Source organism: Chiloscyllium punctatum, chromosome 41 (assembly GCF_047496795.1).
Source record: "Chiloscyllium punctatum isolate Juve2018m chromosome 41, sChiPun1.3, whole genome shotgun sequence".
NCBI lineage: Eukaryota > Metazoa > Chordata > Chondrichthyes > Orectolobiformes > Hemiscylliidae > Chiloscyllium > Chiloscyllium punctatum.
Genome location: NC_092779.1, coordinates 32,277,653 through 32,304,618, shown reverse-complemented (window position 1 = coordinate 32,304,618; position 26,966 = coordinate 32,277,653). Strand labels below are relative to the sequence as shown.

General features: G+C 43.7%; 1 protein-coding gene across 5 annotated transcripts in view; it reads left to right on the top strand.

Annotated features, from left to right (window-relative positions):
* LOC140464971 (uridine phosphorylase 1-like) overlaps positions 1–26,966 on the top strand; it is a 124,273-nt gene that overhangs the window by 82,254 nt on the left and 15,053 nt on the right. For all 5 annotated transcript variants that reach the window (XM_072560675.1, XM_072560671.1, XM_072560673.1 and 2 more), the window contains one exon: positions 8,045–8,254. In XM_072560675.1, coding sequence (XP_072416776.1) covers positions 8,045–8,254 — 210 coding nt within the window. The remainder of the gene's footprint in view (positions 1–8,044; positions 8,255–26,966) is intronic.

The following is a 26,966-nucleotide window of genomic DNA, read 5'->3' as shown; positions in this document are numbered from 1 at the left end:
CTGGTTGCAGTAGACCCAGAGCAGGGACTCCTGGTTGCAGTAGGTCCAAATCAGGGACTCCTGGCTTCGGCAGTGGAAGGACTCCTGGTTGTAGGAGGCCCAGAGCAGGGACTGCTGGGTGCAGAAGGTCCAGATCAGGGACTCCTGGCTTAGGCAGTGGAGTCAAGGACTCCTGGTTGTAGAAGGCCCAGAGCAACGACTCCTTCATGCAGTAGTCCCAGAGCAGGGACTCCTAGTTGCAGTAGGCCCAGAGCGGGGATTCCTGGGTGCAGTAGGCCCAGAGCGGGGATTCCTGGTGCATTAGGCCCAGAGCGGGGATTCCTGGTTGTAGGTGAGGTGGCAGCGGATCCAGGGACTCATGTTGCAGGGGGATTGTGGGTTCAGCACGTGACTCGACTGTGGCATTGGCAAAGTGGGCCCAGCAGTGAAAAGATGGCACCTCAAGAGTGGTGGCTCCTGTGTTGGTGGTTCTGGAGCTGGCAATGGAGGAGGGCTGGTGGCACAGGTCTTGCTGGTGAGCTGACTCAGGACTCATGGTGAAGTCAGTGGAATGAAGATAGATTCTCAGTTATATCTTTTCCTTCTTAAACTATTCGAAATGGCATGGATAGTGGTAACAGTTGAAGCTTTTCATTGTACTGTGTAATTCCCTGTAAAATTTAAGTGACAGTAAATCAATGTTCATACCTAGCTATTGCATTTTACACTTGCATGAGTGCATTCTTGTGGCGACAAGGAAATGAATTTGAATTTTTCCATGATTGATCAAACATTGACCAAAGTGTCAATAGTAAGGGGCTGCCGCAAAATGTTGCAGAATCCATAAGAACTTTTGAGAGAGTTAACTGATGGCTTGTAAAAAGAATATGAGAAGGCACGGTAATGAAATATGAGAATGAGATTAGAGGGGGCAAAAAAAGCACCAATGCACTCTTGAGTCAGATAGTCTGTTTCTAGCTGTAATCCTCCATTGGTTTTGTGTATAAACCATGTATTTACACAGATTTCTGGCATTGTTATGAAAATCTAATCGTTTGAATTTTTCAATTCTGTTTTTGTCTGTCACCCTAACATCTAAAATGTCAACATCACATTTTTGATAAGAAATGGATTTCAAAACATGTTGCTAGATGTCTATGTTGATTAAATCTGTCTGATTTTGAAATACAGTAATGTCCCTGCCGTACAGTGCTGGAATAGATTGTATATTAAAATTCTCCATGTCAGCTCAGAATAATCAGCAATTCAGAACACTGCATTCCTGAGTGTGAGTTACTTATCAACACAACACAAACTAAACTTGTGTCCTCTGTACATAGTGTTCCACATAAACTGAGTCAATACACATTTAGTTCAGGTTGTAATGATAAGTGATTCACAATCAGGAATGCTGTGATCTGGATTGCTGATTACTGTCAGTAGTGGGTAAGTTGTTGGAGGGGATTCTGAGAGACAGGATTTACATGAATTTGGAAAGGCAAAGTCTGATTAAGGATAGTCAGCATGGCTTTGTGCATGTGAAGTGGTATCTCACGAACCTGATTGAGTTTTTTAAAGAAGTGACAAAGATGTTTGATGAGGGCAGAGCAGTGGACGTTGTCTATGTGGACTTCGGCAAGGCATTCGACAAGGTACAGCATGGTAGACTGGTTAGCATGGAGAGATCACATTGAATCCATGGAGAGCTAGCCGTTTGGATATAAAATTGGCTTAAATGTAGGGTTATTTTTTGGAGGCCGATACCCAGTAGTGTGCTGCAAGGACACCCACAAGCTCCACTGCTTTTGTCAGTTATATAAATGATTTGGATATGAATTTGAGGGATAGTGTCATAGAGTCATAGAGATATACAGCACAGAAACAAACTCTTCAGTCCAACTCATCCATGCTGACCAGATATCCTAATCAAATCTAGTCCCATTTGCCAGCCTTTAGCCCATATCCCTCTAAACCCTACCTATTCATATTCCCATCCAGATGCCTTTTAAATGTTGTAATTGTCCCAGCCTCCGCCACTTCCTCTGGCAGCTCATTCCATATACGTACCACCCTCTGTGTGAAAAAGTTACACCTTAGGTCCCTTTTATATCTTTCCCCTCTCACCCTAAATCTATGCCCTCTAGTTTTGGTCTCCCTCACCCCAGGGAAAAGAACTTGTCTATTTATTCTATCCATGGCCCTCATGATTTTATAAACCTCTATAAAGACACCCCTCATCTCTGACACTCCAGGGAAAACAGCCCCAGACTATTCAGCCTCTCCGAAAATCTCAAATCCTCCAACCCTGGCAACATCCTTGTAAAGGAGAAAGTGAGGACTGCAGATGTTGGAGATCAGAGCTGAAAATGTGTTGCTGGAAAAGCGCAGCAGGTCAGGCAGCATCTAAGGAACAGGAGAATCGACGTTTCGGGCATAAGCCCTTCTTCAGGAATGAGGAAAGTGTGTCCAGCAGGCTAAGATAAAAGGTAGGGAGGAGGGACTTGGGGAGGGGCGTTGGAAATGCAATAGGTGGAAGGAGGTCAAGGTGAGGGTGATAGGCCGGAGTGGGGTGGGGACGGAGAGGTCAGGAAGAAGATTGCAGGTTAGGAAGGTGGTGCTGAGTTCGAGGGATTTGACTGAGACAAGGTGGGGGAGGGGAAATGAGGAAACTGGAGAAATCTGAGTTCATCCCTTGTGGTTGGAGGGTTCCTAGGCGGAAGATGAGGCGCTCTTCCTCCAACCGTCGTGAAGAAGGGCTTATGCACGAAACGTCAATTCTCCTGTTCCTTGGATGTTGCCTGACCTGCTGCGCTTTTCCAGCAACACATTTTCAGCCAACATTCTTGTAAATCTGTTTTGAACCCTTTGAAGTTTCACACCATCCTTCTGCTAGGAAGGAGACCAGAATTGCATGCAATATTCCAAAAGTGGCCTAGCCAATGTCCTGTACAGCCACAACATGACCTCCCAACCCCTGTACTCAATGCTCTGACCAATAAAGGAAAGCATACCAAATGCCTTCTCCACTATCAAATCTACATGCAACTCCACTTTTAAGAAGCTATGAACCTGCACTCCTAGGTCTCTTTGTTCAGCAACACTTCCTAGGACCTTACCATTAAGTGTTTAACTCCTGCTCTGATTTGCTTTTATGCAAATTAAATTCCATCTGCCACTCCTCAGCCCACTGGCCCATCTGATCAAGATCCCATTGTAATCTGAAGTAACCTTCTTTGCTGTCCATTGCACCTCTAATTTTGGTATTATCTGCAAACGTACGAAGTATACCTCCTGTGTTCACATCCAAATCGTTTATACAAATGATAAAAAGCAATGGACCCAGCACTGGTCACAGGTCTCCAGTCTGAAAAACAACCCTCCACCACCACCCTCTGTCTTCTACCTTCGAGCCAGTTCTGTATCCAGATGGCTAGATCTCCCTGTATTCCATGAGATCTAACCTTGCTAACCAGTCTTCCATGAGGAACTTTGTTGAAAGCATTACTGAAGTCCATATGGATCACGTCTATGGCTCTGCCCTTATCAATCCTCTTTGTTACTTTTTTAAAAAACTCAATCACGTTAGTGAGACAAGATTTCCCATGCACAATTCCATGTTGACTATCCCTAATCAATCCTTGCCTCTCCAAATACATGTACATCCTGTCCCTCAGGATTCCCTCCAACAACTTTCCCACCACCGACGTCAGGCTCACCAGTCTATAGTTCCTTGGCTTGTCCTTACCACCTTTCCTAAACAGTGGCACCACGTTAGCCAATCTCCAGTCTTCCGGCACCTCACCTCTGACAATTGGTGATACAAATATGTCAGCAAGAGGCCCAGCAATCACTTTCCTACCTTCACATAGAGTTCTAAGGTACATCTGATCAGGTCCTGGAGATTTGTCCACCTTTATGCATTTCAAGACATCCAGCACCACCTCCTCTGTAATATGGACATCTTTCAAGATGATACCATCTATTTCCACACATTCTATGTCTTCTAAGTCCTTCTCCACAGTAAACACTGATACAAAATACTCATACATAGCTCCATACATAGGCTGCCTTGCTGATCTTTGAGGGGCCCTATTCTCTCTCTAGTTACCCTTTTGACTCTAATGTATTTGTATAATACCTTTGGATTTTCCTGAACTCTATTTGCCAAAGCTATCTCATGTCCCCTTTTTGCCCTCATGATTTCTCTCTTAAGTATACTCCTACTGCCTTTATACTCATTTAAGGATTCACTCGATCTCTCCTGTCTATACCTGGCATATGTTTACTTCTTTTTCTTAACCAATACGTCAATTTCTTTAGTCATCCAGCTTTCACTACACTTACCAGCCTTTCTTTTCACCCTGACAGGAATATACTTTCTCTGGACTCACATTATCTAATTTCTGAAGGCTTCCCATTTTCCAGCCATCCCTTTACCTGTGAATATCTGCACCCAATCAGCTTTTGAAAGTTCTTGCCTAATACTGTGAAAATTAGCCTTCCTCCAAATTAGAGCTTCAACTTTTAGATCTGGTCTATTCTTTTCCATGATTACTTTAAAACTAATAGAATTATAGTCGCTGGCCCCAAAATGCTCCCTCACTGACACCTCAATCACCTGTCTGGCCTTATTTCCCAAGAGTAGGTCAAGCTTTGCACCTTTTCTATTAGGTACATCCACATACTGCATTGGAAACTTTTCTTGTACACACTGAACAAATTCCTCTCCATCTAAACCCTTAACACTATTGCAGTCCCAGTCTATGTTTGGAAAGTTAAAATCCTCTCCCATAACCACCCTATTATTCTTACAGATAACTGAAACTTCCTTACAAATTTGTTTCTCGATTTCCTACTGACTATTAGGGGGTCTGTAATACAATCCCAGTAAGGTGATCATCCCTTTCTTATTCCTCGATTCCACCCAAATAACTTCCCTGGATGTATTCCCAGGAATATCTTCCCTCAGTACAGCTGTAATGCTATCCCTTATCAAAAATGCCAAACCCACTCCTCTCTTGCCTGGCTTTCTATCTTTCCTATAGCATTTGTATCCTGGAAATTAAGCTGCCAGTCCCCTGTCCATCCCTGAGCATGTTTCTGGAACTGTTATGATATCCCAGTCCCATGTTCCTAACCATAGCCTGAGTTCATCTGCCTTCTCTGTTTGGCCTCTCGCATTGAAGGAAATGCAATTTAATTTTCAGTCCTACCTTGTTCTCTGCTTTGTTCCTGCCTGCCCTGACATTTTGACTTGCTCCTTTTCTCAACTGTACCAGTCTCAGATTGATCTCTTTCCTCACTATCCCCCTGGGTCCCACCTCCCACCTTACTAGTTTAAATCCTCCTGAGCAGTTCTAGCAAATCTCCCTGCCAGTATATTAGTCCCCTTCCAATTTAGGTGCAATCCGTACTTCTTGTGTAGATCACTTCTACCCCCAAAAGAGGTTCCAATGATCCAAAAATGTGAATCCTTCTCCCAAACACCAGCTCCTCAGCTGTGCATTCATCTGCTCTATCCTCCCATTCCTGCCCTCACTAGCTCATAGCACCGGCAGTAATCCAGATATTACCACCCTCGAGGACCTCCTTTTTAAATTCCTGCCTAACTTTCTATATTGCCCCTTCAGAATCACATCCTTTTCCCTTCCTATGTCATTGGTTGCAATGTTGACAATGACCTCCTGCTGACCCCTCTCCCCCGAGAACATTCTGCATCCTCTCTGAGATATTCTTGATCCTGGCACCAGGGAGGCAACACACCATTCTGATTGTTCACTGCTGGCATCTGTCTGTGCCTCTGACTTGAATGCCCCCTAACATAATCGATTGCTTGGAACCTGACATACCCCTTATTACATTAGAGCCAGACATAATACCAGAAACCTGGCTGTTTGTGCTACATTCCCTTGAAAGTCCATCACCTCATACATTTTTCAAAATAGCATACTTGTTTGAAATGGGGTTAGCTGCAGAAGACCCTGCACTACCTGCCTCCCTCTTTTACCTTTCCTGGAGGTAACCCAGCTACCTGACTGTATCTGTGGCTTTTCTCCCTTCCTATAACTGTCATCCATCACACCCCTTTGCTCTTGTACATTCCTCATTGCCTCTAACTGCCCCTCCAACTGATCCATGATATCTAATAAGATTTGCACTTCCTGCAGACATAATCATCAGTAACATGAAAACTCTCACTAAACTCCCACATCTGCCAGGAAGAGTATGTTACTCTACTCAAGGCCATCTTTGCTCTCTCACAATCTACAGACCCAGAAAGTAGCACCGTCTTATTGCTCTAAACAAAATCACTGATCCAGGCTAACATAATACTTATGTGTTTATATTTTTAACATTTAATCAAGAGACAGATTTCAATAAGACATATAATCAAGAAAGAACCCACTCTACTCAATATTGTAGACTTACTGCAAGGTTACACATTTAAAACTATGCACTTGTCTGTCCCTGTGCTGTGAGGTTGTCCACGTTGGATCCTCCAAGTCAGTTGTGAATTTTGCTGTTTGTTAATTTTTCTGAGATGCATTCCAATGTCCAGAGATACATGAACTTAAACAGCAAAGGCAGTAATTGTGCAGATTGATTGCTGTGTCAGTTGGCAGTGTAGCCTCTTTCTCACTCTCCCTTACTGATCATGTGGTCGCTGCCTTTTGTCTGTCTTCCTCCTTTTAAAAGGTTGTTGTTTTGATCTTTTTTCCCCAAAGTTCCAATGCAACGTGACAGCTGCTCCTGGAATTCGAGGAAATTACCAACACCTAAAATACAGTTTATGGTAGGGTCCTGGGGAATGTTGTTAAACAAAGAAACCTAGAAGCACAGTACCATAGTTTCTTGAAGGTTGATTCACAAGTAGACAGGGTAGTGAAAAGCACTTTTGGTATGCTTGCCTTCATTGGTCAGAGCATTGAATATAGGAGTTGGGAGGTCAAGTTGCAGCTGTACAGCACATCGGTTAAGCCACTTTTGGAATACTGTGTTCAATTCTGTTCTCAACGTTGTTAAACTTGAAAGGGTTCAGAAATGATATACGAGGATGGTGCTGGGATTGAAGTGTTTGAGCTATAGGGAGAAGCGGAATAGACTGGGGCTATTTTCCCTGGAACTTCGGAGACCTTACAGAGGTTTATAAAATCATGAGGGGCATGGATAGGGTGAATAGCCAAGGTCTTTTTCCCAGGGTGAAGGATTCCAAAACTAGAGGGCATAGGTTTAAGGTGAGAAGGGAAAGATTTGAAAGGGACCTGAGGGGCAATGTTTTCACACAGAGGGTGGTGTGTGTATGGAATGTGCTGTCAGAAGAAGTGGTGGAGGCTGGTACAATTACAACTATCAAAATGCACCTGGATGGGGACATGAATAGGAAGGGTTTAAGAGGGATATGGGCCAAATATTGTTTAATTTGGGATATCTGGTCGGCACGAAAAATTTGAACCAAAGAGTGTGTTTCTCTGCTGCACAACTCCATGATTCTGTGGTTACAAGTGTTGCATCTTTATACAAAAAAGGAGTGGCAGAGGTAAACCCAGTGACTGCAGACCAATTAGCCTCAGATCGACACTAAAGAAAAGAGATTCATAATTTGGAACAAAATTACATGTTACTTGGAAAAGCATGGATTAGCATGGACCAGTTTAGCTATATTAAATGTAAATTACATTTGACAAGTTTTACTGAGTTCTATACTGAAATCATTAAGGTAGTTGATGAAGGAATTTTGTTCATATGAACATCAATCTTTAAAAGATATTTGATAAATTGACACATAATGAACATTTTACCATCATTGAAAACAATGTGTTTAAAGTAACAGTGGAAGTGTGGATCTAAAATTGACTACCATACAGAAAGCAAAGATTAGTGGTGAATGGCAATTTTTCAACATAAAACAAACTAAACAGTGTATCTTCCAGAATTCAGTTTTGGAACCAATATTTTCAATATATAGTAATGACCTGGACTCAGGTAGATATGACATTGCATTATTTATAAATGATATTCATTCTATTGGATTTCAATTTTGTCTTCTCTTTTTCTCATTTCTCAGGCTTGAAGCCAGGCACAGTTGTGATCAGCAAAGTCTCAGTCGATCCTAGCTTCCATCCACACTTTGAACAGAATGTAATGGGGAAGATCACAGCTTACTGCACAGAACTAAATGCACATCTGTCTCAGGAACTACTGAACTGCAGCAAAGAAAATAACGAATTTGACACCATCATTGGTACAACCCTGTGCACCTCTGATTTCTATGAAGGTAGACCAAATACTCATGAAGTATCCTTGAATGTACCACAGTTTATTGTTTGAAAGGAACAGTCTAGATGAGTCTCAATGACAGAACCCTATTTATGGATGAAGAATATGAATGATCAGTTTATAAATCTCAGGTCACAAATTCACTGGTTAGGCCTCAGTAGGAGTATCATGGGGAATTCTGTATGTCAAACTTCAGGAAAGTAGTGAAGTCTTTGGAAAGAGTTCAGAGGAGGATTACTAGGATGCCAGCAGGGACAAGGAGACTCCGTTATGAGAGAAAATTGGGAAAATTAGGACTTGTCTCCTTTGGAAGAAGAAATCAAAGGTTTATTTCATCGCAGCTTTCAGGATATTGAGAGGTTTTGATCAAGCAGAAAGAAATTGCAGAACTTTGGCAACAGGTCAATAACTAGAGATATAAGATCATAAGACCATTAGACATAGAGGGCAGGAATTAGGCCATTCAGCCCATTGAGTCTGCTCTGCCATTCAATCATGGCTGATACATTCTCAAACCCATTCTCCCGCTTTCTCCCCGTAACCCTTGATCCCCTTGATACTCAAGAACCTATCTATCTCAGTCTTAAATACACAAAATAACCTGGCCTCCACAGCCTTCGATGGCAATGAATTCCATAGATTCACCACTTTCTGGCTGAAGAAGTTTCACCTTATCTCCATTTTAAAAGTTTTCCCTTTACTTGAAGGCTGTGCCCTCGGGTTCTAGTCTCTCTTACTAATGGAGACATCTTCCTAACATCTATTCTGTCCACGCCGTTCAGTATTCTGTATGTTTCAATTAGGTCCCCCCCTCATCTTTCTAAACTCCATCAAGTATAAACCCTTAGTCCTCAAACATTTCTCATAGGTTAAGCTTTTCATTCCTGGGACCATTCTCGTGAACCTCGTCTGAACATGCTCCAGGGACGGTATTTCCTTCCTGAGATATGGGGCTCAAAACTGCGCACAAAACTCCAAATGTGGTCTGAAGAGAGCCTCAGAAGTACATGCCTGCTTTTATATTCAAGTCAAAATAACTGTCTTCATTGCATTTGCCATCCTAACTACTGACTCAATTGGCAAGTTTACCTTCAGAGAATCCTGGACTAGAACTCCCAGGTCTCTTTGCACTTCTGAATTTTCTCTCCATTTAGAAAATAGTCCATGCCTCTGTTCTTCCTACCTTACACTTTCCCACATTGTACTCCATCTGCCACTTCTTTGCCCACTTTCCTAACCTGTCGAAATCCTTCTGCAGCCTCCCTGCCTCTTCAATGTTACCTGGCCCTCTCCCTATCTTTGTATCATCGGCAAACTTAGCCAGAATGCCCTCAGTTCCTTCATCTAGATCGTTAACATATAAAGTGAAAAGTTGTGGTCCCAACACTGAGCTTTGCGGAACCCCACTTGTCACCAGCTGCCATCCTGAGGAGGACCCTTTTAAACAGGTGTCATGTTAGTGATTTTTCCAGTCCTCTGGGACCCTTCCTGATTCTAGCGATTCCTGCAAAATCACCACTAACGCCTCTGTTATCTCTTCAGCGATCTCCCTTAGAACTCTGGGGTGTAGTCCATTTGGTCCAGGTATTTATCCACCTTCAAGCCATTCAGTTTTTCTAGCAGCTTCTCCTTGGCGACGGTCACCATGCTCAGTTCTGTCCCCTCACACTCTTGAATTTTTGACATATTACTCATGTCTTCCATCATGAAGACGGACCTGAAGTAGTTATTCTGTTCCCCAACCATTGCCTTGTTCTCCACTATTATCTCTTCATTTTCCAGTGGCCTCTCATTCGCCATTTGTGTATCTAAAGAAACTCTTCCGGTCTTCCCTTTCAACTCATTGAGAAAAAGATCCAGACAGGAGATGAGAAATTTCATCACTGAGTTGCCAGAATCTATATTGCTCAATGTAAAATGAAGATGAAAGCTAATTTCATAAGTAATTTGAGAGATAGAGAGGTACTTCAGGATGAGGTCTGCTGTGTATATGGGACTAAGTATCACTTTTGTTTTAAAAGAGCTAACACAGGAACAAAGGTTTGGCCTGCCTCCTGCCATGTTGTAAAGTTGTTTCATTAGGCCACATAACCAACAAAGAAAGATGCTGAGAGTTGCTGTTCACTTGTATAAAGAGTATCAATCTAACTTGCTGAAGATTTCTGATATTTCAATGTTGGTCTTTTTGGTTGTGTTAATTTTATTTTTAAGGTAGTGGTGATATTGGCAGAAAGCGTTCATTAATCCTTGCTGCTGTGTGAATGTAGGTTAAGGCTTCTCCTTGAACCACTGCAGTCCTGGTGTTAATGTTGAATACGTCAGAACATTACTGCAAATCTGGATGGTGCATTATGAGGAGATAGTCATGATTCTAGGACGTATGTCTTTTACAGCTTTTGTGGTAGGAATGGTAAGGGAGTGATGCTGTTCAGATAACCTTAACAGTCTGCTGCACATTGTCAATGGTAAATGCTGTACTTATTGGATGCTGGAGGAGTGAGCATCAATCAGATAGTAAAGATGTCAGTCAAACAACTTACCTTGGCTTGGATGGCGTCAAATGTCCTTAATGTTGTAGTCACTTCATTGATCCAGGTAAGTGATATTACAAAGTAATTCAAATTTAAAGCTTGTAGATGTTTTTGAGAGATCAAGTGGTATGCTATTCATTGCAGAGTATTCAATTTCTGATTGTGCATTTATAGCTTTGATATTAGTGTTGCTGTTTGTTCAGCGGTACCTTTCTGTATGTTAATGCTGGGGGAAATTGACATAGACCTAAATGTCATGGGAGAGTAGCAGCTGCAGTGTCTATTTTTGCATTCTATGAAGTGGATACTGAACAGATTTGACAATGAGTAACTAATTAATTTTTGTTCCAGAAGTGGTAAAGAGTTACTTTGCATTTTGTGTGCAAAATCATTTGCTTAGAATAAGGTGAATAGGTTGAAACAAAGTTAAAAATCACACAACACCAGGTTATAGTCCAACAGGTTTATTTGGAAGCATTAGCTTTCGGAGCACTGCTCCTTCATCAGGTGGTTGTGGAGTATAAGATCGTAAGACACAGAATTTAGAGCAGAAGTTTACAGTGTGATGTAACTGAAATTATATATTGAAAATTACCTGGATTGTTTGTTAAGTCTCTCATCTTTTAGAATGACCATGTTGGTTTTCATTCTTTTATATGCAAACCACAAAACATTTTACAAAAGTTACATTCTCAAGTGAACTTTAACAATTGGTGTCATGTCAGTCCAGATAATGCACTAAAGGTATGAGGTGCCCTGTGTGAGACTGTCTGTGCCACAACGGTCAGACTGATTCTAACCTAAAAAACAGATTTACAGAATCTTACATGGATTCATGCAGTTTTTGAGCAAAGTTAAATGTAATTCTGCAAGTACAAAATTCACCCCACAAACTTGTGTGTGTATGTGTGCACGGGGGGCGGGGGTGTTTTATGAGTGTCTATGAGAGAGTGTTTGTATGTGTGTGACTGTGTGTGGGAGTGTATGTGTGAACATATGAGAGAAGGTGTGTGTGTGTGTGTGTGTGTGTGTGTGTGTGTGTGTGTGTGTGTGTGTGTAAAGCGCAATGGGGTCACCTGTAGTGTGACATGAACCCAAGGTCCCGGTTAAGGCCATCCTCATGGGTACCGAACATAGGGAGGGCCTCAACCGGGAACTTGGGTTCATGTCACACTACAGGTGACCCCAATGCACTACGCACACACACAGTCAGACGCACACACACAGACACTCCTACGCACACATCAGACACTCCAATACACACACAGATACTCCTACACACACACACACTCCTACAGACACACACACTCTCTCAGACCTTCTCTCATATGCTCACACTTACACTTCCACACACACCCTCTAACAGACTTATACGCCTTTACACTCACACTCACACATATACACACACTCACGCAGACACTCATAACACCCTCCTACACACACACGCACACAGACACATAAGTTTGTGGGGTGAATTTGTACTTGCAGAATTACATTTTACTTTGCTGAAAAACTGCATGAATCCATGTAAGATTGTATAAGTCCGTTTTTTTAGATTAGAATCAATCTGACCATTGTGGCACAGACAGCCTCACACAGAGCAGCTCCCAATTCAACAAGGACAGAACCCCCCTGGTCCTCACCTTCTCTCACCAACCTCCATATACCTCGCATCATCCTCCGCCACTTCCGCCACCTACAAACAGATCCCACCAGCAAAGACATATTTCCATCCGCACCCCTATCAGCGTTCCAGAGGGGACATTCCATTCGTGACTCCCTTGTCAGATCCACGCCTCCTCACCAACCCTCACTCCAATCCTGGCACCTTCCCCTGCCACTACAGGAAGTACAAAACCTGCTCGTATACCTCCCCCCTCACTTCTGTCCAAGGCCCCAAAGGATCCTTCCACATCTGACAGAAATTTACCTGCATCTCCACAAATGCCATCTACTATATCCATTGCACTCAAAGAGACAGGACGCCAACTTGCAGATCGTTTCAGAGAACGTCTCTGGGACAGCCACACCAACCAACATTGCTACCCTGAGGCTGAACACTTTCAACTCCCCCTCCCATTCCACCAAGGACACGCAGGTCCTGAGCCTCCTCCATCGCCAAACCCTAACCACCTGATGCCTGGAGGAAGAATGCCTCATCTTCCATCTTGGGACCTGCAACGACATGGGATTAATGTGGATTTCGCCTGTTTCCTGATTTCCCCTCCCCACCCAGTCCCAAGCCTCCAATTCAGCACCGCCTTCTTGACCTGTCCATCGTCTGTCTGCTCCATCCTCCTCTCTGACCTATCACCTTCCCATCCACTTCATCTACCTATTGCGTTCTCAGCTCCCTTCCCCTCTCCCATTTATCTCTCAGCGCCCCCGGCCCACAAGCCTCATTCCTGATGAAGGGCTTATGCCTGAAACATTGATTTTCCTGCTCCTCGGATGCTGCCTGACCTGCTGAGCCTTTGCAGCACCACACTCTAATTCAAATCTCTACCACCTGGCACACTACCCATTTGGTATCCTATTCTCCTGGCATCCTAGCTTCACATTTATCTTGCACACTTACCCTTTCACAGAAGCTGTCAAAACATCTAAAACACAGAATACAACAACTACTGCTATAGAAAAGGATATGGTTTGACTTCCCCTAGGTATCCATTCTATGAGAGTTCTGTCAGATTTCTTTAACAAAAAATGTAGGAGGGAATGGCAGTTTGAGTGTAAAATATGGCCCATACATCTTGGTGATAGGGTACAATATTCAGTTACACATAAACCTGGCTTTTCTGAATTCAGTCAGTCCACATTGGGTTGCATTATTGGTCATCCAAACATTCACATAGGACCTCAATCAGACCTTAAGCGCTGAAGATTTTTCCAGATACTTTTCCTTTTATCATTATACTTCAAGCCTTTAGGATAGTACAGTGCATAATCAAGTAATAGGTGAATGTTTTACACTACTTTTTAAGATTAAATTTAAGGGGTCCGTTAAAATTCATACCATATCATTAGCAGAAGCCCAGTTGATCTCTAAATGAATAAAGAAAAAAAGCACAAGAAATTATGGTAATTACCGGGTAAAGACAATAGAAACAAAAATGAATTACCAATAATAAGCTTTTATTTATACTTACAAATGAAGTAGAAATATAATACGACTTCAGATCACAATTACCAATACATGTTACATCTTAAGTTAAACATGTCAAATACAAAAGTTCATTAAAATCCTGCAAAATCACACTGTTCATCATCTTCAACACCAAATAAAGCTTCATAATCATCCAGATGAATGCTATCATCGTATGGATCCTCTTCATCCTCGCTGTCCATAGTTAATGGTAGCACATCATCCGCTTGTTCTTCATTCCTGATGAAGGGCTCTGGCCCGAAACATTGATTCTCCGGCTCCTCAGATGCTGCCTGACCTGCTGTTTTTTCCAGCAACACACTGTCAACTCCACAAATAATCATCCTCTGTACTGTCTAATGCATTTGAAATTCCACATTTCTTAAATGATTTGAAAATAGTGTCAGCTTTTATTTCCTTCTGTGATTGAACGGCCCATTCACAGATCAGTGGCAGTGATGGAGTTTACATACTGTCTCCTTTCATGTCTACTTTTTCTTCATCACGGATCCAGTTATTTCACTTCATTCTCATCAAATGGCTTATTGACACCAACATCTACTAGTTGCAAAACACTTGTAAGTCTGCAGGGAATTACAGCTACGTCAGTGTTATGTGACCAGGTGTTATTAACAACATTCTTCACTGGATGTGATTGACACTGGTCCCTGGCGAGCAAACTCTTTTCCTTGTATAGCCCACCAGGTCATAAATTCCAACTTTCCTTTATCCATTTTCTACATCCATCTTCATCCATCCAACCTTGTGGATGCATATGGATGACAATTCCTTTTGGAAATTTCTCCTTTGGCAAAGTTTTTCTCTAAAAAACAGCCATTGGTTTTGACTTAGTTTCATCAGCCATACAGGAAAGAACTAAAGTCAACCTGTTTTTCTCATGGCTAGTGGTTTTCACCAATATTTGTCTTTTTGCTCCTTTTTGGTTCACAGTTCGATTCTCTAGCATGTTGAGAGTAATAGGTGTTTTGTCCATGTTTCTAATGCATGATAACTTGTAGCCTTCCTTCTGCCGATTTCTGATTACAAACTCGTGAACCTGTAATATCTTATCAGTAGGCAGCTTTTGTGCAATCATAGTTCTCTGTCATGCCTTCTCATGAACCTTGTGCACCAGCCAGCACTTCCCTTAAAATCGGAAATTCCATCCTTCTTTGATCCATTTTGTGCATGGATTCAGATGGCTTCGTGGCTAATAACATTTTCTATTTCGACAATTTTGAAGTACCCACTCAGCAACTTTTTTGTCTAATTGTGGCCACTTGCTAGGCTTACCCATGCTGGCATACTTTAGTTTTAACATTATCTGACGTTGGTTTGATATCTTTTTCCAGTCTCTCAAGTTTCTCTGCAACTTCAATAACTTTCAGTTTAAACACCACTGTAATTTTTTTTATTTTTCTGGAGGGGCATTTTTACACAAAGCAATGAAGACATTTCAAAACCTCAATGAGGTATAGGATTGCATTCCATAAAGTTGGTTGTCACCTGACTCCCATGCTGAAATGGTGTGAATTGTACATCAAGTCACATAATAACATAAAAGAAAAACCTCATTCCCTCATCGCAACATTTATGTACAGGATAATATCTTGACTCACAAATGTTGATCTGTTATCTGTGAAGAACCAAGGTTGACCTTTACATAAGATATATGGAAAATTCCAGACTTTTGGCCAAAAATAAGGGGTCGACTTTTACGTGAGATCGACTATTACTTGAGTATATACAGTGTATAGTGTGTGATCTTCATCAGATTAGCATGAGAAAAAGAATAGGCATAGATCTCTTCTGGGATCTTATGGTGCAGGGCAGATGGTGAGGAAAGAGTTTCTTAATTGGCTGCTTAAGTGGCTTAATTGATCTCTGGGTGGTGGACCATTTGCCACCTTGCCTGTCTGACAAGCAGGCATGACAGTGGGAAAGCTTGTGCTCTGATGCCTTTACATAGCATTGTGCCAGCTTTTCCCCACAGCATCTTAAAAGGCTTTTTAAAAAATTCACTCATGGGATGTAGGTATCACTGACTGAGTCAGTATTCATTACCTGCCCAAGAGAAGCTGGTGATGAGCTGCCTTCTTGAACAGCAGCAGACCATGTGCTGCACATACCTCTACAATGCCATTAAGGAGGAAATTTAAGGATTTGATCCAATGACACCGATGGTACAGCAATATATTTCCAATTCAGGATAACAAAGGGCATGGCAGGGAACTAGCAAAGAGTGATATTTCTATGCATTTGCTGTCCTTGTCCTTCTAGGTAGAAGTGGTCATGGGTTTGGAAGATGCTGTCTGAGGAGGTTTAGTGAATTTCTGCAGTGAGTCTTGTAGATGGTACGCGCTGATCTTACAGAGTGGTTGAGGGAGTGAATGTTTGTGAATGTGCTACCAATGAAGTAGGCTGTTTTGTCCTGGATGGTGTCAATTTTCTTGTGTTGCATCTGTACCCATCCAGGCAAAGGAGTAGTATTCCATTACACTCCTGACTTGAGATTTGTAGGTAGTGGGCAGGCTTTAGGGAGTCAGGAAATGAGTTGCTACAGGATTCCTAGTCTCTCACCTGCTCTGGTCGCCATTGTATTTTTGTGGCTCATTCAGTTCAGTTTATAGTCAGTGGTAACCTCAGGATTCCATGATGGTAAAATCAATGAATGTCTTGGGGCAATAGTTAGATTGTTTCTTGTTGGATATGGTTATTGCCTGGCATTTGTGTGGCACAAATATTACGTCACTTCTCAGACCACATCTGGATATTGTCCAGATTTTGCTGGATTCATTGGATGCACTGTGTGTCTGTGTTACAAAGTTTCAGTAGGTCTTATTGAAATGAAATTGGTTTATTTCTGTCTCACCACTTTGGTATATATGAGATATTTAAGTTGTAAAGTTATGGTAACCCTTGTGGTTCATTAATCTGGTTTTATAAAGTGACCATTGAAAGCTTATCGCAACATGGTATGCTTCAATGTCTGAAAAAACTCTTTTTAATTTGACTGTGTTAATTTTTTTACATATATATTAACAAATATAAATGGGTAGATTCAAACATTGATTCTGCAACTATTACCAAAAAACAACAATTCCCTTCTTAACATAGATATCTTTATACAAGGTTGAATTCAAACCTAAATTAATGGTTTTAAATTAGATTACTTACAGTGTGGAAACAGGCCCTTCGGCCCAACAAGTCCACACCGCCCCGCCGAAGCACAACCCACCCATACCCCTACATCTACCCCTTACCTAACACTACGGGCAATTTAGCATGGACCAATCCACCTGACCTGCACATCTTTGGACTGTGGGAGGAAACCGGAGCACCCGGAGGAAACCCACGCAGACACGGGAAGAACGTGCAAACTCCACACAGTCTATCGCCTGAGGCGGGAATTGAACCCGGGTCTCTGGCGCTGTGAGGCAGCAGTGCTATCCACTGTGCCACCGTGCCGCCCACAATGTCCTGCCTTGACTCATTGTCACGTTCAAGTTCAGTGCATTAATGTTGTTGTCACTTGATTCCTCCAGACATTTGGTAAAATAGACTAATTCGGTGGTTTGTCTCAATTACATCTTGCATAGTGTTTGCAAGTTCCTTAATTCATAGAATAAAGTACTTGAAATGAGACATCAATAGCGCAATGCACAAGGCACACTGAGATAAAAAAATCTAACAACTACAGCATGTACCAGCTGCCTGCAGGGCAAATACACTATTTACAATCAACCAAACATGCCAGAAACTGGGTGGGGTGGTCCTCAGTTAAGTCAGGGGGATGTGTGTGTGTGTGTGTGTCCGTCCGTCCGTCCAGTGGTGCTGATCTCGTCCTGATCTCAGGGCACACTCTACACACAGCCCAAGGACTTGGCCACACAGTCACTCATCGGCTTGTGACAGTCACTGTCAGGGAAACTAATTGACACCTCTCTAGGGAGAGGTTGGGCCAACACGAGCGAGCTGTAAATACAGTGGTGAGGAGCTGGTCAGTAACATCTAAGAGCAGTTTATCAAATTTAGCCAGAGGTCTAGGATAAATACAGTCCTGGAGTCCATCTGTCAAGGAGGCTTTGCACAGGCAGCAGGGAGGGGATGTGAGAATCAAGGCTAGGAGAGAGGATCCAGAAAGATTTTTGGAGAAGGGAACAAGGACAGTGATGGGTGAATCTTAATGTGTATAGTGGGCATGTTGCCTGATGACTAGGTGTGGCCCAGTGAAGACGGTGTCTAATGCGAGCTAGGCGCCATGCCATCATTAGCTGTTCTCTGGATGTGAAATGCAATTGGAAAATGACTGAGATAATGCCCAGGGTGGGCAGAGTCAGTATTGGATGGTTGAAAGTGTAAAATTTACATCTGCTGAACATTAGGATATTGAATGGGTTAATACATAAAGCATGTGATTGCAAACTCCAGCTACATTTCAAGCATGTATTTGCACATATGCACAGTGAATATGCTCATACATGGAACACTGTCCAAAAGGACTTATTGTGGTACTTTCAAAGAGCTGTGGAACAAGGAGAACACTGCTGCATCATGTGTCATGTAAGTATGACATTGCAGACTAATGATTGCAACAAAACATTTAATGGTTGTTATTGACCTGGAATGGGAAGGGAGTTCAAGGAATGCGAGTATTCCCTTTCAGATGTAATGTGTTGCTCATTCAGCTGGTGTACAGTATTTTCACTGATTTGATGCACAAGTTGCAACCAGGCTGTGGTGGACTGAACAGAAGATGCAGTCCTGCAGCTTGGAGCTTCAGTTCGGAGTGTGCTACAATATGCTGTCAGGCTGTGTTCTCACAATTATAGAAGGCAACAAGGTGACGTGATAGGTACTGAGGAGCCAGGAGAACCGGAGCAGTCAGAGGAGAAGGATGAGGACATTGAACCGGAGGAAGCTCTCCTTGTAGGTGACAGCTCAGCTACATCGGGCATTCCAAGCTAGACAGGGCCTAGCTGAAGTTACCTGTGATTAGTATGTTGCCCATGCTACATGTTTTTGTCATCTCCTGATTTATACAGTACTGCACACAATCAATACTATTTGATAGCTAAATACTCTATCCAATGTCTGCTGCTCTTAGCTCCACCAAAACAGATTACATACTTTGTAGAAGCAAATAAGTGCAGATGCTGAAATCTGTACTGAAAACAAAAAAATACTGGAGATAACAGTGGATCAGGCAGCATCCATGGAGAGAAAGTAAGCTCATGTTTCAAGTCTAGGTGACTCTTCATCCCTTACTGATCCCATCCCTTATTATTAGCACAGCTCCATCTCCTTCCTAAACAAATATTGCTGAATATTCAAATCCCAGTTTTGGTCACAATGCAGTCATGTCTTTGGAATAGCAAGTAGATAATAAACTTGCATTTCTGTGCCTTGAGATCATCTATCTTATTGTGATTGCTTTATGCATTCAGATACAGTGCCCTAACTTTGTCTTTTTGACGTCATGGCTCTTTCAAACAGATTAGCTTTGTTTATCCTCTCTTCTACTCTCCCTAACATCATTTGATCCCTGTTACCAACTTTACTTCCTTCCAATTTCATTGCCCCTTATGCTGTCATCCCCCAATAAGTTAATTTAAACCCATCCCAAAAACACTAGCAAATTTCTCTGCAAGGACATAAAACATTATAATGCAGTCCAGGCCCTTCAGCCCTTGATGTTACTCCAACCTGTGGAACCAATCTGAAGCCCATCTAACCTACACAATTCCATTTTCATCCAAATGCCTATCCAATGACCATTTAAATGCTTAAAGTTGGCAAGTCTACTACTGTTGCAGGAAGGGCATTCCATGCCCCTACTACTCTCTGAGTAAAGAAACTCCCTCTGGCATCTGTCCTATATCTATCACCCTTCAACTTAAAGCTCATGCTAGCCATCTCCATCAGAGGAAAAGCACTCTCACTATCCACTGTATCTAACTCTCTGATTATCTCATATGTCTCAATTAAGTCACCTTCTTCTCTAACAAAAACAGGCTCAAGTCCCTCAGCGTTTCCTCATAAGACCTTCACTCCATACCCAGCAATATCCTAGTAAATCTCCTCTGCGCCATTTCCAAAGCTTTCACATCCTTCCTATAAAGCGGTGACCAGAACGGTACACAATACTCCAAGTGTGGCCGTATCAGCGTTTTGTACAACTGCAACATAATCTCATGGCTCCGAAACTCAATCCCTCTACCCATAAAAGCTGTATGCCTTCTTAACAACCCTACTAACCTGGGTGGCAACTTTCAAGGATCTGTGTACCTGGACACCGAGATCTCACTGCTCACCTACACTACCAAGAATCTTACCATTAGCCCAATACTCCTTATTCCTGTTGCTCCTTCCAAAGTGAATCACCTCACACTTTTTTGCATTGAACTCCATTTGCCACCTCTCAGTCCAGCTCTGCAACATAGCTATGTCCCTCTGTAACCTGCAACATCCTTCGGCAATATCCACAACTCCACTGATCCATAAATTTACTAACCCATCCTTCCATTCCCTCATCCAGGTCATTTATAAAAACAACAAACAGCAGTGGACCCAAAACAGATCCTTGCAGTACCCCACTAGTAAATGAACTCCAGGATAAACATTTCCCATCAACCACCCTCTGTCTTCTTCCAGCTAGCTAATTTCTGATCCAGCTAAATCATCCTCAATCCCATGCCTCTGTATTTTGTGCAATAGCCTACAGTGGGGAACCTTATCAAATGCCTTATCATATACACAACATCAATAGCTTTACCCTCATCCACCTGTTTGATCACCATCTCAAAGAACTCAATAAGGTTTGTGAGGTGCAACCTACCCTTCACAAAACCATGTTGACTATCCCTAATCAACTTATTCCTCTCTAAATCATTATAAATCCTCTCTCTTATGACCTTTTCCAACACTTTACCCACAACCGAAGTAAGGCTCACTGGTCTATAATTACCAGGGTTGTTTCTACTGCCCTTTTTGAACAAGGGGACAACATTTGCTATCCCCCAGTCTTCTGACACTATTCCTGTCCTGATGACATAAAGTTCAAAGCTAAAGGCTCTGCACTGTCCTCCCGGCTTCCCTGAGAATCCTAGGATAAATCCCACCTGGCCCAGGGGAGGTATGTATTTTCACACTTTTCAGAATAGTTAACACTTCCTCCTTGTGAACTTCAATCCCACCTAGTCTGGTGGCCTGTATCTCAGTAATCTCCTTGAAAATGTTGTCTTTTTCCAGTGTGAATACTGACGAAAATTATTCATTTAGCATTTCCCCCATCTCCTCGCACTCCACGCACAAGTTCCCACTATTATCCTCGATTGGCCCCAATCTTACTCTAACCATTCTTTTATTCCTCATATACGTATAGAAAGCTTTAGTCTGCCAACAACTTCTCATGTTCTCTCCTGGCTCTTCTTAGCTCTCTTTAGGTCTTTCGTGGCTAACCTGTAACTCTCAAGCACACTAACTGAGCCTTCACGTCTCATCCTAACATAAGCTTTCTTCTTCCTCTTAACAAGCGAATCAACTTCTTTAGTAAACCACAGCCCCTCGCTCAACAACATCCTCCCTGCCTGATTGGTACATACTTATCAAGGACACACAGTAGCTGTTCCCTGAATAAGCTCCACATTTCAATGGTGCCCATCCCCTGCAGATTTTTTCCCCATCCTCTGCATCCTAAATCTTGCCTAATTGCATTATAATTGCCTTTCCCCCAGCAATAACTCTTGCCCTGCGGTATATATCTATCCCATCCCATTGCTAAAGTAAACATAACTGAATTGTGGTCACTATCACCAAAGAGCTCACCTACCTCCAAATCTAACACCTGTGGGGGTTCATTACCCAGTACCAAATCCAATATGGCCTCGCCCCTTGTTGGCCTATCTACATACTGTGTCAGGAAACCTTCCTGTACACATTGGATAAAAACTGACCCACCAAAATTACTCAAACTATAGTATTTCCAGTCAATATTTGGAAAGTTCAAGTTCCCCCATAGCAATTACCCTGTTATCTCGCTCCTATCCAAGTTATCTTTGCTATCCTTTCCTCTATATCTCTGGAACTATTCGGAGGCCTATAGAAAACTCCCAGCAGGGGACTTCTTTCCTGTTTCTAACCTCAGCCCATACTACCTCAGTAGACAAGTCCTCAAACATCCTTTCTGCCACCATAGTACTGTGCTTGACTAACAATGCCACACCTCCCCCTCTTTTACCACCTTCTCTGTTCTTACTGAAACATTTAAATCCCAGAATCTGCAACAACTATTCCTGTCCCTGCTCTATGTCTCCAAAATGGCCACAACGCCAAAGTCCCAGGTACCAACTCATGCTGCAAGTTCATCCACCTTATTCTGGATGCTCCTGGCGTTGAAGTAGACACACTTCAAACCACCTTCCTGCTTACCCCAGTGCACTCTTGTGACCTTGAAACCTTATTTCTGATCTCACTACTCTGAACCTCTGGGACACTGGAACTACAATTTAGGTTCCCATCCCCCTGCTGAATGAGTTTAAACCTTCCCGAAGAGCATTAGCACATATACCCCCCAGGATATTGGTACCCCTCTGGTTCAGGTGTAGACCATCCTGTTTGTAGAGATCCCACCTACCCCAGAATGAGCCCCAATTATCCAGGTATCTGAAACCCTCCCTCCTGCACTATTCCTGTAGCCACATGTTCAAATCCTCTCTCTCCCTATTCCTCACCTCACTAGCACGTGGAAGGGATCCCAAACCAGAAATAACACCTCTGTTTGTTCTAGCTCTAAGCTTCCACCCTAGCTCCCTGAATTTCTGCCTTAAATCCCCATCTCTCTTCCTATCTATGTCATTGGTCCCTATGTGGACCATGACTTGGGGCTGCTCCCCCTCAAGGATCCTGAAAACACAATCCGAGACATCATGAACCCTGGCGCCTGTGAGGCAACATACCAACCGTGAGTCTTTCTTCTTCCCACAGAATCTCCTATTGGTCCCCTAACAATGTGGTCCCCTAACAATGGATTCCCCAATGACTAAAGCTCTGCTTCTCTTCCGCCTTCCCTTCTGAGCAACAGGGACAGACTCTGTGCCAGAGACCTGTATGACATGGCTTACCCCTGGTAGGTTCACCCGCCCCCCCCCCCCCGCCCACCGCCCAACACACACAACAGTCTCCAAAACAGTATTCTTGTTATTGAGGCGAATGGCTACAGGGGATCCCTGTACTGCTGGCTGGTTCCCTTTCCATCCCCTGACTGTAAACTATCTGCCTTTTTCTTGTACCTGAGGTTTGACTACCTCCCTGTAACTCCTCAATAACCCACTCAGCCTCCTGAATGATCTGAAGTTCATCCAGCTCCAGCTCCAGTTCCCTAATGCGGTTTTCGAGGAGCTTGAGTTAGGTGTATTTCCCGCAGATGAAGTCAGCAGGAACACTAGTGGTGACCTTTACCTCCCACATTCTGCAGAAGGAACATTCAACTGCTGTAACCACCACTTCCACTATTCTAAACTACCAAAGAGATTATTGAAAAATGAAGAATTTAAAAAAAGAATATCAGTTCCAATCCTGATAAGGATAAGGCCCCACCTGTCCCAGAAACTGTCCCAATTCCTCAGAAATCTGATGTTGTCCTTTCTATCTCAGTTCTCCAGCCACATACTCACCTTGTTCATACCCACCCAAGATGGTGGCGGAGTGGGTCTCTTCAGCTAGAGCTCATATGCTCCATGTTTTGTTTCCCCTTGTGTTTTTTCCCCTTCTTTCTTCTCAGTGATATCCTGAACTCCCGGCCTCAGTGAGGACTCGGACTCCCGGCCTCAGTGAGGACTCGGACTCCCGGCCTCAGTGAGGACTCGGACTCCCGGCCTCAGTGAGGACTCGGACCTCTGGCCTTAGTGAGGACTCGGACTCCCGGCCTCAGTGAGGACTCGGACTCCCGGCCTCAGTGAGGACTCGGACCCCTGGCCTCAGTGAGGACTCGGACCTCTGGCCTCAGTGAGGACTCAGACCTCTGGCCTCAGTGAGGACTCGGACACCTGGCCTCAGTGAGGACTCGGACCTCTGGCCTCAGTGAGGACTCGGACCCCTGGCCTCAGTGAGGACTCGCACTCCCAGCCTCAGTGAGGACTCGGACCGCTGGCCTCAGCACAGTCTCGGTGTGGTGCCATCTTGACCCAGTGTGGTGGCCTTGCTGGCGGCTTTTATTCCTTTATTTTTCAATTTCTTATCCCTTAAGAATTTGTACTTAAGCATCTGTACCTCGGTACCTTTGTACCTATGATGGTGCTGTAAGTGACAACGTGTACTTAAAAAGTACAGTGCAAATTTACATAACAATAAAGCTAATGCTAAATGATTAATCCTCCCGTTCTTGTGCTCACTAGCATATGGCACTTGGAGTAATCCTGAGACTGAGATCCTATCTTTAATTTCCTTTCTAACCCTCTGAAATCTGCCTTCAGAACCAACTCATGCTGCAAGTTCATCCACCTTATTCTGGATGCTCCTGGCGTTGAAGTAGACACACTTCAAACCACCTTCCTGCTTACCCCAGTGCACTCTTGTGACCTTGAAACCTTATTTCTGATCTCACTACTCTGAACCTCTGGGACACTGGAACTACAATTTAGGTTCCCATCCCCCTGCTGAATGAGTTTAAACCTTCCCGAAGAGCATTAGCACATATACCCCCAGGATATTGGTACCCCTCTGGTTCAGGTGTAGACCATCCTGTTTGTAGAGATCCCACCTACCCCAGAATGAGCCCCAATTATCCAGGTATCTGAAACCCTCCCTCCTGCACTATCCCTGTAGCCACATGTTCAAATCCTCTCTCTCCCTATTCCTCACCTCACTAGCACGTGGAAGGGATCCCAAACCAGAAATAACACCTCTGTTTGTTCTAGCTCTAAGCTTCCACCCTAGCTCCCTGAATTTCTGCCTTAAATCCCCATCTCTCTTCCTATCTATGTCATTGGTCCCTATGTGGACCATGACTTGGGGCTGCTCCCCCTCAAGGATCCTGAAAACACAATCCGAGACATCATGAACCCTGGCGCCTGTGAGGCAACATACCAACCGTGAGTCTTTCTTCTTCCCACAGAATCTCCTATTGGTCCCCTAACAATGTGGTCCCCTAACAATGGATTCCCCAATGACTAAAGCTCTGCTTCTCTTCCGCCTTCCCTTCTGAGCAACAGGGACAGACTCTGTGCCAGAGACCTGTATGACATGGCTTACCCCTGGTAGGTTCACCCCCCCCAACCCCCCCCCCCGCCCACCGCCCAACACACACAACAGTCTCCAAAACAGTATTCTTGTTATTGAGGCGAATGGCTACAGGGGATCCCTGTACTGCTGGCTGGTTCCCTTTCCATCCCCTGACTGTAAACTATCTGCCTTTTTCTTGTACCTGAGGTTTGACTACCTCCCTGTAACTCCTCAATAACCCACTCAGCCTCCTGAATGATCTGAAGTTCATCCAGCTCCAGCTCCAGTTCCCTAATGCGGTTTTCGAGGAGCTTGAGTTAGGTGTATTTCCCGCAGATGAAGTCAGCAGGAACACTAGTGGTGACCTTTACCTCCCACATTCTGCAGAAGGAACATTCAACTGCTGTAACCACCACTTCCACTATTCTAAACTACCAAAGAGATTATTGAAAAATGAAGAATTTAAAAAAAGAATATCAGTTCCAATCCTGATAAGGATAAGGCCCCACCTGTCCCAGAAACTGTCCCAATTCCTCAGAAATCTGATGTTGTCCTTTCTATCTCAGTTCTCCAGCCACATACTCACCTTGTTCATACCCACCCAAGATGGTGGCGGAGTGGGTCTCTTCAGCTAGAGCTCATATGCTCCATGTTTTGTTTCCCCTTGTGTTTTTTCCCCTTCTTTCTTCTCAGTGATATCCTGAACTCCTGGCCTCAGTGAGGACTCGGACTCCCGGCCTCAGTGAGGACTCGGACTCCTGGCCTCAGTGAGGACTCGGACTCCCGGCCTCAGTGAGGACTCGGACCTCTGGCCTTAGTGAGGACTCGGACTCCCGGCCTCAGTGAGGACTCGGACTCCCGGCCTCAGTGAGGACTCGGACCCCTGGCCTCAGTGAGGACTCGGACCTCTGGCCTCAGTGAGGACTCAGACCTCTGGCCTCAGTGAGGACTCGGACACCTGGCCTCAGTGAGGACTCGGACCTCTGGCCTCAGTGAGGACTCGGACCCCTGGCCTCAGTGAGGACTCGCACTCCCAGCCTCAGTGAGGACTCGGACCGCTGGCCTCAGCACAGTCTCGGTGTGGTGCCATCTTGACCCAGTGTGGTGGCCTTGCTGGCGGCTTTTATTCCTTTATTTTTCAATTTCTTATCCCTTAAGAATTTGTACTTAAGCATCTGTACCTCGGTACCTTTGTACCTATGATGGTGCTGTAAGTGACAACGTGTACTTAAAAAGTACAGTGCAAATTTACATAACAATAAAGCTAATGCTAAATGATTAATCCTCCCGTTCTTGTGCTCACTAGCATATGGCACTTGGAGTAATCCTGAGACTGAGATCCTATCTTTAATTTCCTTTCTAACCCTCTGAAATCTGCCTTCAGAACCTATTCCCTTTTTCTATCTCTGCGATCAGAACCACAATGTCTGACTGATCCCCCTTTCCCTGTAGCTGTTCTATGACATCCTTAACTCCAGCAGCAGGAAGGCAACACAATATCCCTTTTCTTACATCAATACGTAGAAGGCCCAACAATGGATGATGCCATGCTGGATCTGGTTCCGGGGAAAGAAGCCAGACAAGTGGTCAGTGTGGCAGTGGGAGAACATTTTAGTGGTAACGACCACAGGATGGTACAATTCAAACTTGTTCTGGACAAGGAGAAAAATGGGAGGGGGCACATGTACAAAGACAAGAGGAGGAGGATACAGTAAAATTAAGCTGGATCTGGCCACAGTAGACTGAGAAGTCTACAGTGGAGCTATGGGGTGGGGTGTACTCAAAAAAAGGAACTAGAGAGAGGTACAGGTCCA